This window comes from Amblyomma mixtum, chromosome 10 (genome assembly GCF_055824585.1).
Source record: "Amblyomma mixtum isolate Tamu chromosome 10, ASM5582458v1, whole genome shotgun sequence".
Classification (NCBI taxonomy): domain Eukaryota; kingdom Metazoa; phylum Arthropoda; class Arachnida; order Ixodida; family Ixodidae; genus Amblyomma; species Amblyomma mixtum.
In genome coordinates, this window is record NC_143021.1 from 185,199,274 (window position 1) to 185,214,365 (window position 15,092).

At 45.8% G+C, this 15,092-nt stretch overlaps 1 protein-coding gene across 1 annotated transcript in view; it reads right to left on the reverse strand.

Moving 5' to 3' along the window:
* Window positions 1–11,955, reverse strand: part of LOC149327935 (uncharacterized) — a 36,090-nt gene extending 24,135 nt beyond the window's left edge. Inside the window, exons 1-4 of the mRNA XM_089563132.1 lie at window positions 11,577–11,955; window positions 8,633–8,989; window positions 4,399–4,580; window positions 370–464 (exon numbers count right to left, since the gene is read on the reverse strand). Coding sequence (XP_089419258.1) covers window positions 370–464; window positions 4,399–4,580; window positions 8,633–8,989; window positions 11,577–11,829 — 887 coding nt within the window. The 5' untranslated portion in view covers window positions 11,830–11,955. The remainder of the gene's footprint in view (window positions 1–369; window positions 465–4,398; window positions 4,581–8,632; window positions 8,990–11,576) is intronic.
* Window positions 11,956–15,092: the final 3,137 nt, after the last annotated feature.

Below are 15,092 nucleotides of genomic sequence, written 5' to 3' on the forward strand. Positions count from 1 at the left end.
TGACCACTGTATTCCATTTTTTCACCTTTCTACATCATAATGAATCGGTCTTCAGTGAAATCAGCACCACTGCCATAAGAATGCGGTAAACCATCTACACAGGCCAACTTCAATACGCTTAGTGTCACTTTAATGAGGGGCCAATATTGTTACTCCATGAGAATGATTGCCAATGAATTAATCCAGTCTAGCAGTACTGCGTGTGCACTACCATCTTTTATTAATCTTTATGGGAATGTTTTTACCGTACAGCGAGCTTTTTAAATGTTTCAACAGACCAAGCATCCTTTGGCATTATTTCATGAGCATTAACTATCACCATGACAAATGCGATTGTTTAACTAGTAGATCCGCAATGCAGTCACTTACCCATGCCGGATGCTGACACCTCCACCCGTGCCGGTGACCCACCCTAGATGGTAGAATTGGCGACACAGCTCGGGGATCAGGTTTCGAGGGTGTTCCTGGTGCAAAGCCAAAGGGAGGAACAAACCCACACTTGTGATGGCCAACTACACTTACACACCACAAAACGATGCTCAATTAATTCATAGCAAACAAACTACAAACAAAAATTGCGAGGACACTTTGGCAACTAAAGTGTTGAGAGGCGAAAGCCGAGGACACTATGCCATGAAGACTTCCGGAGTGTGTGACTTCACACCGTTCCCAGGGCTATATCGATACAAAAATTATACATCTTTCGGTGATCTTAAGGATTAATTGCACTTAATTACACATTTTTCCACCTAATTTGACACAGATCCGACGTTTTTTTCCGATTATTCTGTGACAATTTTCACCATGCTGTGACGACTTCCGGTGGATGTGACGTCACACCGTTCCAGTGGCTATATCGACGTCCACGCTATTTCGACATTTTTGCCTATAATTAATTAACTAACTAATCTACACTCATCAAACTTGTCTTCTATGTTTATTTTTACCTCCTCTCTCTGAAGCAACCATTGGTTCTCTTCTATCTTTTTTAGTTTTGGAATTAAACGCGTGTGACACCCTTTGTTAATGGACTACAGCATGATCCATTACAGGCTTTCGCCTTAATAAAAGCCCTCTTCTAAGCAAGAGCCAGCCTGTTGCTGAGGCCTTTATGCTGGCAGCAGATAGCTGCAGATTGGTCAGCTATCAACACATTCACTCTGGCAGCAATTTTTGGAGCCCTAATCCCTCGTGCATCATGGCCCAAAAGTGGACCAGCCTTCAATTTTCTAGGCTGCGGCGTGATCTACCCTACCAGTGAGACACTGTTGAAGCCAGCTTCTTGAAGCACCATGAGACGGCAATAGTGACCTGACATACGTGCTGTTCACTATCTCTGAAAATCAGACCTGCCCTACGGCTTCATCACATGACTCAGTATTAGCAACCCAGCAAGAATATGCAATATGAGCCACTGGTGATCCAGAATGCAGTGAGCATGTTAAGCTGCCTTGTACAAGAGCTTGACCATGTCAAATTTGAGGGACACTAAGAACAGTCAGTGCATGATGGCAAGTTATCCATAATCAGGGAGCATGGCTACCACTGTACATGCACTGATGGCCTGTTATGGTTCAATGCAAAACAGTGCCAATGAACCAGAATTAGGACCGGTATGCCTCCAGTCCTCTACATCAACTAATTGTGACCCAATGTATGGGATGTAGCCAGCATTTATAAACACAGGCTCATTTCTGCACTGTTCTGAGATTCCACCAATGGGTACGGGAGACAGTGTGATGACTCATAGCCAATTGATGGGCAGGTCTGGCTAGAAGTGATGCATAATGTTACGTGAAGGGCAGGTAGCCCGTGCCCGCGAAAGTTAAACTCCAAAACCAAATGCTTGGAGTGAAGTCTGGCAGCTTTCAAATCCGCAAGGGTGAAGACTTTAAAGCTGTTCTCCCAGCTCTAGAAGCGAGGTTTACCACCACAAGATTCCAAAGACAAACAATTCTTTTAGAACAGTGCTACATGGCTGCAAGCCTCACTACACTACGTTATTAGCAGTGGTATATTAAAAGCAAAACTTGGGCTATTCCCTCAAGACACAATCAATTTTATTGCCAACCAGTACTCGACCAGTTGACACAGCATGCAGGATAACAATGAAAACAACGAAAACGGGGTACAGACCACTTAAGTAAGCAACTGCAACGAAAAGAAAACTTGAGGGACACCTAATACATCTTAAGAGTGGAATATGGAAGCATTAGTGATCCCCATTGCTGCTATTGAGGTCTGGCCGAAGCCAAGAAGTCGTTCTAACCAGATTTTTCGGCCATTATTTTCTCTTGCTTCCCTTTCCTCCATAGGCAGGTTGTGATGATGTCACCAGGTCACGCGACACCTCTAGCAGTCATTAAAGGACTAGAGACACCTAATTTTCTTCTTTCAAACGATGCATTAGACATTAGGATACATAAATCACTGTGTGGTAGCTAAGTAATTTATAATGCTCCATGTAAATCAATGTCTAACGCATCGACCGTTTGAAAGAAGAAAACACGCAAGCAAAAATTTGGTGTCTGTAGTCCTTCAATTTAATTCTCACCTGCACCAGCGCTCACAATCAGGGAGGGAGGGGGGGGGGTGAGGAGGTTGCAATGACGTAACAGGGTCACGAGATCTTTCTCGACCAATCAGCGAATTTCATGACACACGCCACCTTTTTTTTTTTTGCAGAATGTGGGCTCGAATGCTGACGCATTAAAGACCCTTTTCATGTAGAACTAATGCTGACCACATTGCATGAGCTGACCACTTTGTGATCGCCTAGCACGCGAAGAACAACCACATTTCCTATGAAGTACTTATCTTTTCTGCATTGCTCAGTGATAGTGTTATAAACTACTATCGAAGTGGCAGTATGAATGCAGACTTGTCGATATGACAAGCATTTCCTTGACAAAAAGGGCACTATTTTGGTTTGCAAATCAGATAAGAGCAGGGACGGGAAACCTTCATCGAAAAGGAAAACCTGCAGAACTAGTACCTGCGCTGAACACGCGACGCATGGACAGGCCCCAAAACGATTATACACGCTTATCCACTGCATAGACGTCAAAGCATGCATGCACAGTAACTTGCACCACGACTTGTTTAAAACGGGATAAAGAGACGCCTCTTTAATTCTTGCATGTAAAGGGCCCGATCCACGCGGCATCGCCGTCACTGGCAACGCCGGATCGCAAGTGTAGCTCTCCTTCGATCGCCCTCCAAACTCGGCAACACGTGATGCGTTATCGCACATGCGGTCTCATCCGATGTGACGCCGGCAATATACAATCAATCATGGATCAGCACACCGTCCTGGCAACAGCATTACGACCGGGCGATTTGCAACCGGGAAGACCGAACATGCGCATTACTGGTTAGAGTAGATCCGCGCGCGCCTTTTACAACCTCTCCGTCGCGCTCGCGGGCGATCGCGAGCATCAAACGACGCGGTCTGCGAAGATCAGTTTGATCGTACCTCGTCAGGAACAGCGTCGGGTGTGTCGGCCGTCATCACTGGCTGTCCGTGGATGGACGGGGACACCGGACACAAATTATAGCGGCAACAAAACCGGCGAACACCGCACACCTCGGACGAGACAGCAAGCGCGCTGCTCTACCGCGGCTCGTCAGCTGATGTCTAGCTGCGCGCGCCGATTATCGAGAGCCGCCAAGCCGTACCTAGCCGCACGCTTTCCTCCTTTCCAAAAGTACGCAGATTTGAAAACGGCACGGATAAGCAAGGGGGACAAAGATAAGAACTAACGTAACAGGAATAACTTTGCGCGGGAGTCTACGCCTAAAAAATTACAGCGCTGCGCCATTAAAACCCAAAGTGCTTGCCTAATGGTTACCCCGGTCGCTTCAATGTAAATGCCTCGTCCACCGACACAGCTAATTTCTCGTCAGAAGGCCGACTTTTTCCGCCTCACTCAAAGCTGCGAAAGAAAAAAGGTGACTGAAGTTTCCGATATGGGCTTAAAGTACGGCTTCACAACTTCACGCACGCCGCGTCGTCTGCTATCACCGGAAATCCTTGCAGGCCGTACGAACTTCCGGAAGAGACGCGGGAAATTTAAAAGTTGTGAAGCGGTTACGAAACAAAAACTGAGCACGGACAAGACAAGGAGAGAAGCAAACAGGATGTGCTCAGGACCTGAGCTCGTCCTGCTTGCTTCTCTCCATGTCTTGTCCCCTGCTCATGTTTTGTTTTGTAATCATGTCGTACCAACCTAGCGGTCCGCTTCCTCCTGTCTCTTCATCCAGCCGAAAATGGCAACAAAGAAATAAACGCGTTACGCGACCATGTCTAGAACTATTACAGCAACGACCCAAAAATGAGCAATAGAACGATAACACCATATCTTTTTTTTTTTTCGATTCACACAAGGGCGAGCCAACCTGCCAGGACGTGACGGGTGGTGACGGCTGCAGGACGGCCGCGGCTCGAGCCGCAGCAGCGGCGTCCCGCAACTTCTGCTCGTGGCTCTTGGGCTTGGCCTTTCGTTTGGGCATGGGCTTGATGAGCAGCACGGGCAGCTCGGCCGCCGGTGCCGCAGCGGTGGTGACACCTGCTGCAGCGCCTGCCACATCGTCATCAACAACAGCCGAACTCAGTTTCTGCGCATAAATCGTGACCAAAGCCGCTAATTCCCCTCAGAGGATGTCCTCCAACCTGTGGCATCGACCTATCATCATCATAATGTTAAGGTCAACAGCGTTGCATCTGACACTGTCGCTCAAAGGTGCATGCCAGCAGGTGCAAGGTAGTTGACTGAGACGCCATGACGATAGGTTGATGCCACAGGTTGCAGGACTTCCTTTGAATGGTATTCATCACTGCATTGTTGACTTACATCTGACTATAGAACACCTTCCTGAAGATCACAGCATGAATAGATTATAAGGATAACAAGACAGAGTGCTGTGCTCATCACGTCTTTCCTTCGCCTTTGTCCTTGTTCTTCTTTTGGATATGTTGTTTGGGCTGTGACATTGAATACGGGCCCCAACCATATTCTGCAATAACTCTTTCTCGCAAATGAGTGGAAGCGATGGAGCTGAAACACGCCCTACCTTCTAAACAATGGAACACCACTTGCAGTTAATAGTTTGCTCTTGAAACGTAGTGCGTTCTCCATACTCATTATCTAAGGCATATTCCTTACGCAACTGCCAACTTTCAAAGTTAGAACGCCAGGGAGAAAACAGTTTTCATGAGTACAACAGATCTGCTAGGCATTTCTTGTAACAAGAAGCTTCCATAGATGGCGCCAGCTAAATCAGAGACAGAGTGGAGTTACCACAGAGACAGCAACGAGCAATGTGGCCAGGTGCACCATTGTGAGGTGGAACTATTTGGCAGAATGACATATTTACAGAAGCTATGACCCTGTAGTCTTCCCTTCATTGCCAAGATAAGCTGTTGCTGAGCGTCGACTAAGCGTTCACCTCAGTTGGAACACATTCAGTTTAGTCTACCACAAGACAAAGTCTGCTCCTAACTACCGCAATCGTTTACATCCTACGCTGTCACTCAATCTTTGTGAATTTTCCAACCCTATCACATCATCCGATTCCTTTCTGCCAGCCCTGACTCTGTCTCCATTTCTCTGGTGTACACTGGGCCAGAGCCGCCATTTCTTGTTCTGCATGGTACAAGTCCTGTCCAAGCCTACTGCTTCCAGTGCCTTGCCACAATGACGAGCCAATTGTGACTGCAGTCCAGACAGGACTGCAAAGTTAGCAACGAGGCAGCTGAAGTGAAATGGACAAACACATGTTGAAGTTCTGTTCCTGCTGAAGTAATCCCCACTACCATTAGATAGTTGTCTCGCTAACTGTAGAAATGCAATAGACTAGAAGACAAAAAGACTAGCTTAGGATATATTTCATACAATTATTGCTGAGGACACGCCAGAGCATCTACATATAATATGCACCAAATTTAAAAAAAAATGCAAAACTCGAAATGATGTCTTCTGAGTGGGTTATAGTCACAGCAACTTCTCACATGCTTACGTTTAAGTAGGTGCAAATGCAAAGGCAACTCAAGTCTTATAAATACTTTGCTTGTTATCTAACATTATGTACTCTAAGTTGTATAAAAATCATAACATAACAGTGAATTAACACGTCACACCAGAGTGAATTGAAACACTTAACAACAAAATACTGCCTGATCTGCTCTTGTTATTCTTGGCATGTCTACACCATGTAATGCATATAGGCAATGATGCCGCGTAACTGGGCTCTGGTTTTATTGCAAACATCTGATTCACTGAAGCACACAGTTTCCAGGTCGATCAACTGTTGGCATTGCTTTGCAGGATGAAAATCGTCTGTTGCTAACAACCTTTAATTTTAAGTGAATTCAGCTTTAACGGACAATTACACACAGGAAGGGTTGCCACAGGACAAGTGCTGTCTCAAAAATAAAAGCTGGAAGAAGGTCCTTGACCTGTAGAGATCCCTGCTGCCTGTACATGTCATATTTACACTAAATTCACACGAAAAGGCAATATATGCTCGTCAGACCCAAGCAAAAGTTCAACCTGTAAACGTTCATCCAAATACTAGGGGTGTGCGAATATCAAATTCTTAGAATATGAATCGAATACGAATACTTGGCTCCGAATATCGAATTGAATATCGAATAATCAAGTACAGACGCATTTAACCACTACAAAACATTTATTTGAGCACCGAAGAACATCACAGTTCAACTATCGATAATTAAATGAACACAAAAGGTGTGTGTGGCTGCACAAAAAGTATCAGTCTCGAACATTATTCTTAGAAGAGTGGAAATATCAGAGAAGATGGCTAGTACACAACATTGATTAAGGCTAGCTTGCCATCAGCACGAACGCGCGTTGCTGGGATGAACATGAAAGGTTGTCGTGAAGGAAAACCCGCTGCTCCACATGGTCAGGCAGAAGTAGTTCCCTTCTAGCTGAAACGACTCCTCCAGCCACAGAAAATGCCCTCTTACTTGGCACTGAACTGGCACGTATTGCGAGGTACTTCGTGCACAGCTCTGACTATACCAGCTTCGCAGTTTTACCCACAAAAAAGCTCACCAGCGCAGTCAGCTACGGCATGGCCCTTGGAGGAAGGAATGCACATTGCTCTGGGCGCCGCCTTGCTGTTGTCTCTGTCAATAGGGCTTGCGGACCGAAATGAATGCCGGTGCTCACATTGAATATTCGGCTAGATACGAATATCCGCGTCGGGTCGAGTATTCGAGACAACACGAATACTTGGATTTCGAATCGAATTCGAATACTAAAAATATAATATTCGAATTATATTCAAAAATTTCGAATATTCACACACCCCTACCAAATACATATTTTAAGCCTCGGTTGTCCTGTGAATATACGCACAAACTCTGGACTCTGTAGGTCCAACAGTTGTGCCCTTATCAATTTTCCCCATGCTCCCTGCTAAAGGTCTTCGGGGCTACATAAACATACAACAACGCTTTATAGCATATATATAGTTAAATGCATGCACAGCAGGAGGTGTATTGAAATCAAGAATGCAAGAAATGTCACGGAAAAGTGCCAGCAACTTGGGCACTGTTCGGCAGCTTGGGGTAGAAATATGGTTTAGACAAATCGACAAATTTGGGAGGCTGCTTAGAGCATCCCTATCATTCTACACTTTTTAAAAAGCTGACTACATACGAGCACAATCGGTGCCCTATGACTTCCAATGGCATTTAGGCTGCAGGAGTGATGCATTTTTTAAGAATTCTGTAAAAGACAAATGTATACTCCGTTTCATACGTAGCAAGCAACGCTGCCAAAGCTAGTGCACCAGTTCGCGGGCTATGTCAGCACGCAAAAAGTAGTTCGCCATACAACCAAAGCGAACACAAACATATTTTGTAGCGACAAATCTTCAGTGCTGTGACTGGCACCTCCTGGACTTCGTTTTACCTCTTGCCACATTTTCGTACTGTGGCTCGTCAAGATTCCGAGACGCAAAAAGTACACGTGGCGGTATGATACATGGTTGGTAGGGCAAATCGCTTCTACTAAATCCGCACCCAAAAAGTAATTCCCACTCCGCGAAAATTACGGCCAGACAGTCCGAACACTGAGCGCCTCGCAGCTTCAACCGTGATTTTCAAAGCTACTACATCGTTTTATATCGCTCTTTGTATTCGTCCCAACAATTACCGGAGTTTTGAGAAGAATGAATGATATGTGGCGGAGTAATATAGTTTCGTGGATGCACTACTTCAGCAACCTCCGCAGCACTGCCTGCTATGTATGAAACGGAGTATATGCCGCCGCGGTGGCTCAGTGGCTATGGTGCTCGGCTGCTGTCCCGAAAGACGCGGGTTCCATCCCGGCCGCAGCGGCTGGAATTTCTTTGGAGGAGAAATTCTAGAGGCCCGTGTGCTGTGCGATGTCAGTGTACGTTAAACATTCCCAGGTGGTCGAAATTTCCGGAGCCCTCCATTACGGCATCTCTCATAGCCTCAGTCGCTTTGGGACGTTAAACCCCATAAACCAAACCGAAACGGAGTATATATTATAGTGTATGTGGGGTCTGACGAGGATATAGCTGAAACTATAGCTGAGCTATCCGCACTTTGGCAAACAATCTCTGTCTTCCTTACCTGCGCCCACTGACACAGCCACGGCTGGGGAGCCATTGTTCACCTCCGCCCCGGCCGCAGCAGCCTCCGCTAGTGCCTGCTGCCGTAACTCGCTCATGCGCTCCTCAAACTTGAGCCGCATGTATCGGCGGTCCTTGGCCAGCCTCACGTTGGCCGACCGCTGCACGTGCGCCTGGATCAGGGGCAGTGGAAGCTCGAAGAGTGACTGCATGTCCCGCTGCACGCTCTGCGGACCACGCTCGGCCACATAGCGCACCACCACTTCCTCGGCCAGCGACTCGGAGAGCAGGGCGCGGCCATTCTTGAGCAGGATGCCCTTGGATGGACGGCCGAGCTGCTCCTGGAGGTCCACCAGGTCTGCAGCGGTGGCACATGCGTGCCATTCTTATATTTGCAGGCTTGGTCGCTACACTTCTTCTTGCAGGCATGCTAATTAGAACTTAAAGGTGCACTGAAGAGGAATCTAAAGTCGTCTTTTTATTACCAGATCTCGATCTACACGTTCCCAGCGTTCTTGGAAACTTCTAATTACTGCCCTGTGCGGCCGATTTCCCTAATTTAAATCGGATTAAACGTGCCGGATCCCGCCCCTTTTTTTTTAATTCCCCGCAGACAATGGGAGGAGTCGACCAACGTTTCGGCCAGTCCCGTGGCGCCTTGACGCTCTGTCATCAGCGGAGTGATACGCAGTGATCGGAGAAACCAAACAGTCCACGCGTATTTTTATTTCCGTGGGCCTAATTTGCAGCTATGTAGTCTCTGACTAGATCTATTTATTCATGGAAACCTAAAAAAACAAAATAAAAGCGAAAGCAAAGCTGCCATGCGACTGCCTGAAAGGCACTCCATGCTTTGGTCGACTCCTCCCACCGTATGCGGGGAATTAAAAAAAAAAAAGGCGGGAGCCGGACGTTAATTCTATTTAATTAGGGAAATCGGCTGCCCAAGGCAATAAATCGTAGTTTCCAAGAATGCTGGGAATGAGTAGATCGAGCTGCCGTGGAAAAAAGAAGAGTTCAGATTCCTCTTCAGTGCACCTTTAAGCTTAACCTTTTTTCAATACTTGCCACCTCAATAACAAAGATGAGATTCGTCATGAAATTGTCACGGCTCAGCATCTTCTACGTCTGCCACAAGCAAAAACCCCTTGAAGTTTCCTGAAGGCTGGCGTCTACTTCCATCAATTCATCCATAATTTCACCTTCATTGCTTCACATTTGCAGGACTCGGAACCACTAGAGCACTCTATGGCCGCACACAGGAAAGGGTATTCTTGACAAAGATGAAACTGAGAGATGAAGATGAAGTACTTACGGTATCTATTTATTTATTTGGTCACTCAAAAACCTACGGGGGCACTGAGAACGAATTGAAATTGGCCTCTACTGAAATATTGATAAATTACTGCATTTCGATGACGGATACTGCTTACTCTGCAAAAAAATTTTTTATGAGCTAGAAAACAACACAAGAAAACAACACAGGACGGTTACAAGTGCATAATGCAAATGTTTGAGGATTAGTTATGATGTGAAAGCAAATAATTTCTTAATAGAAATGTTCTGTCTTTTTCTGCGCGAAGTAAGACAGCCAGAGGCGAATCCACGCTTGCTCAGGACTGCATTGATACTCTGCAGTGGGTTTCGGTAGGTTTCAAGCCAACCAACTCATGCAGATAAGGCGGATTCATGAAACAGCGTCATATCAAATCCTTTTGAGAGGACTGCCGCCACCCATTCTAGAATTAAAAAAACATTATCTTGACTGCTTCATACATGGATAATCCTGCAGACACTGGTATGTATATTATTAGCTATGCAAGTAGTCATTATTAAAAAGTATGCCTAGCTGTGTATCTCGTCGCAACTGTTTATCTGACACTACTCCAATGGGTGCTGTTTACTTGCCTACACACAGATATACTCAACCATTTAAATTTACACTTTGTACAAAAACAATATAATCATTAAAAATGTGGAAAACCCTCTCAATGACAAAATATGTCTTTACTGCTCTTCTGGTATGGTGCTAACAGAAGTGCAAAGCTAAACGAAGTGCAATTATGGGCAAAAATATTGATGACTTAGCCATGACAAAACCTTCTGTTTGTGTAAAAACAATTGAGAATTATTAGTTGTTTTTGAGGCAAAGAAAGAATTTTTGCATCCGAGCATGCAGTTTTGCATGAAAGCGAGGGAGGAACAACAAGACATACGCATGTAAGTACGTACGCCTTAAATACAATTCAGTAGTAACGAAAGTAAACACATATGTGACTTAAGTTTCGCCTGCTACGTCTATGATAACTGTCAGAACGCTTGGACTTCTCGCAAGGTCCAGGCGAGCTAAGAGAATTTGTTTTTTTTAGGAGATTCCAACTGCGGCTTGAAATTTTGGCTGTAATCTTTCTTTTTCTCCAGCCGCTCAGTTCGCGAGGCGCGCGTAAACTTGTCTCTGAGTTATCTGTGAAATCGGAGCAAATCCGAGAGCTCGTCGCAATTGTCATTAGATTCAGCATGTGTGCGCTAAGGTGAAATCCGCAGCCACTGTCATCTTACGAAATCGCCAGTTCTATGTTTTCAACTTCTGAAGATTAAAACATCGGAAGAAAAATTTACAAAAAGTTTGCAGACGAGCAAGCGTTCAGCTAGCAGACGCTTCATTCCACGACACCACAGCATCGATACAGGTATTGGGCACTTGCCGGTCGCGCGTGACGACGGAAGTAAAATAAACTGCTTAGCGTTGATATCAGACAGCGAAATCGCCGTTAACTACCACAGTGCATAAAGTGGGAATATGAATTATCGGAAAAATTTCATAAAAGCAATCGCAAAGCAGCTGGAGTGACCGCTTCCGACTTCAAGTAGCAGACAACATAGGGGACAGCCCCCATTATGCAGGTATTAGGTTTAGTGACGCCGCCGCACTAAAGCGAACCCACCTACAAATTCGCGGCCGTGCGTTCTCCAGTACTTGCGAGCCTTCTCGCTGACTGTCAGCAGGCTGGCGACTTTTCCGCTCTCGAGTTTCTCTTCCATGAGCAGGAGAATTTCGTCGTAAATGTCCTCGGCGATCGGCGGCTTGCACCGATCGCGGAAGCGCGCCACTTTCGGCGTCACCACAGCGTCCATGATTTGCGCCATTTCGCGGAAGTTTCTTTGCTGGTTGCTGGGCCGGAGGCTGTAGCTAGACATTTGCGACGCTTCACGTGGGTCTCAAGAAGCCGTGAGCTTTCGCGGAGAACATGCTGCAGAACACGCCGCACAACGATACCAGCGATAGGTTTAAGGACACACAACAACAACAGACACCATCCGGACACGACGAAGGTTAGCTTCTGTTCTCTCCCGCTACAAAAGTGCGGCGCTACGCACCACACTTATTCAGGGCGGTGTCATAATCCTGAACGCGCCCATGGGGACGCGGGAGTTTCGAAACTGAAGTATGTTGTCACGTGGTGGTGGCTGCAGTCCGGTGAACAAAAATACAGCGAAAGTGGCTTCTAACCAAATCTCTTTATTCGGGCTGACTTGTGCCCACAAAGGACTGGATCACTCGGCGGCGGCATAGCAACAAACCTGCTCGGCGGTCGTCGAACAGAATGCCCGCCGCTCTCGGCAGTGCGCTTTTTAATGCTGATAGCGAACTTTCGAGATAGAGCTTGGAAAGTTACTGGAACACTCTGGAACAACGTAGAATCGGTTCCGCCTGGATGCGATCAGTCGAAATAAATCTAGGTGCATCTTGCGTCACAAACAAAGCGATAACGCGGCGTGCCGGCAGCCTTGAAGAATGAAAAAACAAACACTACAAAGATCTGCGGCAATATCTATAAACGCTGGCGCGATGTCAGCGCGATATCAGTACGCAACCCGGCCGCGGCGGCCGCGTTTCGGAGGCGAAACGCAGAAGGCGCTCGTGTGTTATGCGGTGTCAGTGCACGTTAAAGATCGCCAGGTGGTTGAAATTATTCTGGAGACCTCCATATGGCACACGTCTGTTCTAAACGACAACTCTGGCGTTTTTTCTACCTGTTATGATTTTATGGAAATTTCACGGTATGTTTCCGTAGGTTTCAGGTCATTTGTGCCAAGTTTCGCAGTAGGGTGGTGTTTTGTAGCAGCGCAAATGAATTTTAAGATTTCAATTTGCCACGTGGCCTCAATCGGAGGCCTCAGTCATGTGGGACGTCACTGCACGCACGGCCGTCAATATTCACTCAGTATTTGCTGAAAGACAAAAATTTCAGCTGGCTTTTGGTCATCTCAGAGAAATAATAACTTATGCTCTCGCTTATAGTTGCCAGTTTAGCCAATCAACGCGCACACGTTAGGTTTTGTGGCAGCATCCATGACGTCTGTCGTGGAGTCATCGTTAGACGAAACCCACGTTCGGCTTCCTGTTCTTTTATTTTTAATGCGATAGCATTATACGGCTCTGTCGCGTCAGCAAAAAGTGTCCGCAAACTTTGTCCACACGATTACGTCGTTCTCTGACGATAAATGCGTGAAAGTGTGATTGTGACACGCAGTGTGTGATAAAATGTTGCCGTGGGGAAAATTTGGTTCATGAGGTGCAACTAGTGCACTAACTAAACGCAAAAAATGCACTTAGGCATCAAAATAACCGTGGACGTCGATGTAGTACATGGACGTCAGAACAGCCACGGACGTCGATATACCTGGACGTTTTGCATTCACATTCCTCCAATGCGGGTCGCCGCAGTGATCTCAAAGTTTTTTAAGTACTTCTACCTGGTATTTTAAACACTTTTTTTTTGGATCGGAGCCAGAGGACTCATAAGAAATGTGATTATCACCTCAGAATGTAAAAAAAAACCGGAAGTTGGCCTTTAACTCCTTTCTCCCTCCATTTTCTTCTCATGGCGCGCTTGAGGTGACCACCGAGAGCGGAAACGGTGCAGCAGCTAGTGCGCCTAATAATAATAATAATGATAATAATAATAATAATAATCTTTATTAAGCACGCAAGAAAATCCATACAGCAAAACTGGCCCCTCTAAGCCAATGGTGGCTTTTGTGACATGGCCCGGCATCGTCAGCTAAGCGATGTGCTAGCAGTATACATGCACATAATTAAAACCAACAAAGAAATGGAAACAAGTAAGAGTGATAAACGTAGATCAGGTTTCCAAGGCAGCGAAACAAAAGCACAGAGTAATCACAACTAAACTGCGACAAACAACAGAAAAATAAGAACATACATATGTATTACAACATGTACAATACACTCTTCAAATTAGACCGAGAGTCCACAGAAAAGTACTCGTCTGGCAAGCTATTAAATATCTTGGGGACATACACGCAGCGTCTTGCTGCTCCGTATCGAGTGGATACGCGCGGTACACGAAGTGCATTTCTTTGCGCAGCGGTCGCGGGGAGACATGCGGACATGGAGGAAGGAAAGAATTCCCTCTATGCATGCGGAGGCGTAAATTCATCCGCCCAGAAATGGCGCAGCACAACCGTAGAAATGAATAAAGATTGAAAGGACGGGAAACCGAGGTCATGAGAAATGTCTTTGATGGTGTCACGCAATTATACGCCACACTTTTTAATGTATTCTTTAAGATGTTATCAAATCTGTCCTGCCAAACTAGGGAGCAGGAAGCGAAAACCAATATACCATAACTTAAGGTGCTGTGTGCTAGGGAATGTGCAATCGTATTTATAGTGTGAAACGGCTCCAAGGTTTTTAGTGTTGAAGAACAAACATGCAACAGATCTTAGTTTGGAGCATACATGCGCCCCATGATTATGCGACGACAAGTCACGATCAAAATAAATGCCGAAATACTTAAATGAGTTTGCATTTTCGACAGCAGCGCATTTACAGGATATGCAGTCTTGAGTATGAAGATACACTGGAATGAACGTGGTTCCAATCTTCAGGGGATTTTTGAAGCATATAATTTTGTCTTCTTTTGACTAATAATAATAGTAGTAATAATGAGTTTATTTTTCGTCAGGCAATTCAGTACATTTCCGGGCATGCCAATGCCATCAGTGGCTTGTTGGGTAAAACCAGGCAGCAGGCGGCAAATCTCTTGTTTACCTGTACAGTAAAATTATTTGAAATTGAAAATGTAAAAGGAAAAGAAAAATGGATCAAGGAGACACAATAAAGTCATTTTAGAACAGGAAACGAGCAAGTGGTTCGGTTTTGGTTGCTCACTAAACCCGGGGAAAAAAAGAGAACGTAATGAGAGCGTTGTACCCTATGGTTGGTTTGGTTTTGGGGGTTTAACGTCCCGAAGCGACTAAGGCTATGAGAGACGCCGTAGTAGAGGGCTCCGGAAATTTCGACCACCTGGGGTTCTTTAACGTGCACTGATATCGCACAGTACACGGGTCTCTAGAATTTCTCCTCCAAAGAAATTCAACCGCCGCGGCCGGGATCGAACCCGCGTCTTTCGGGTCAGCAGCCGAACACCATA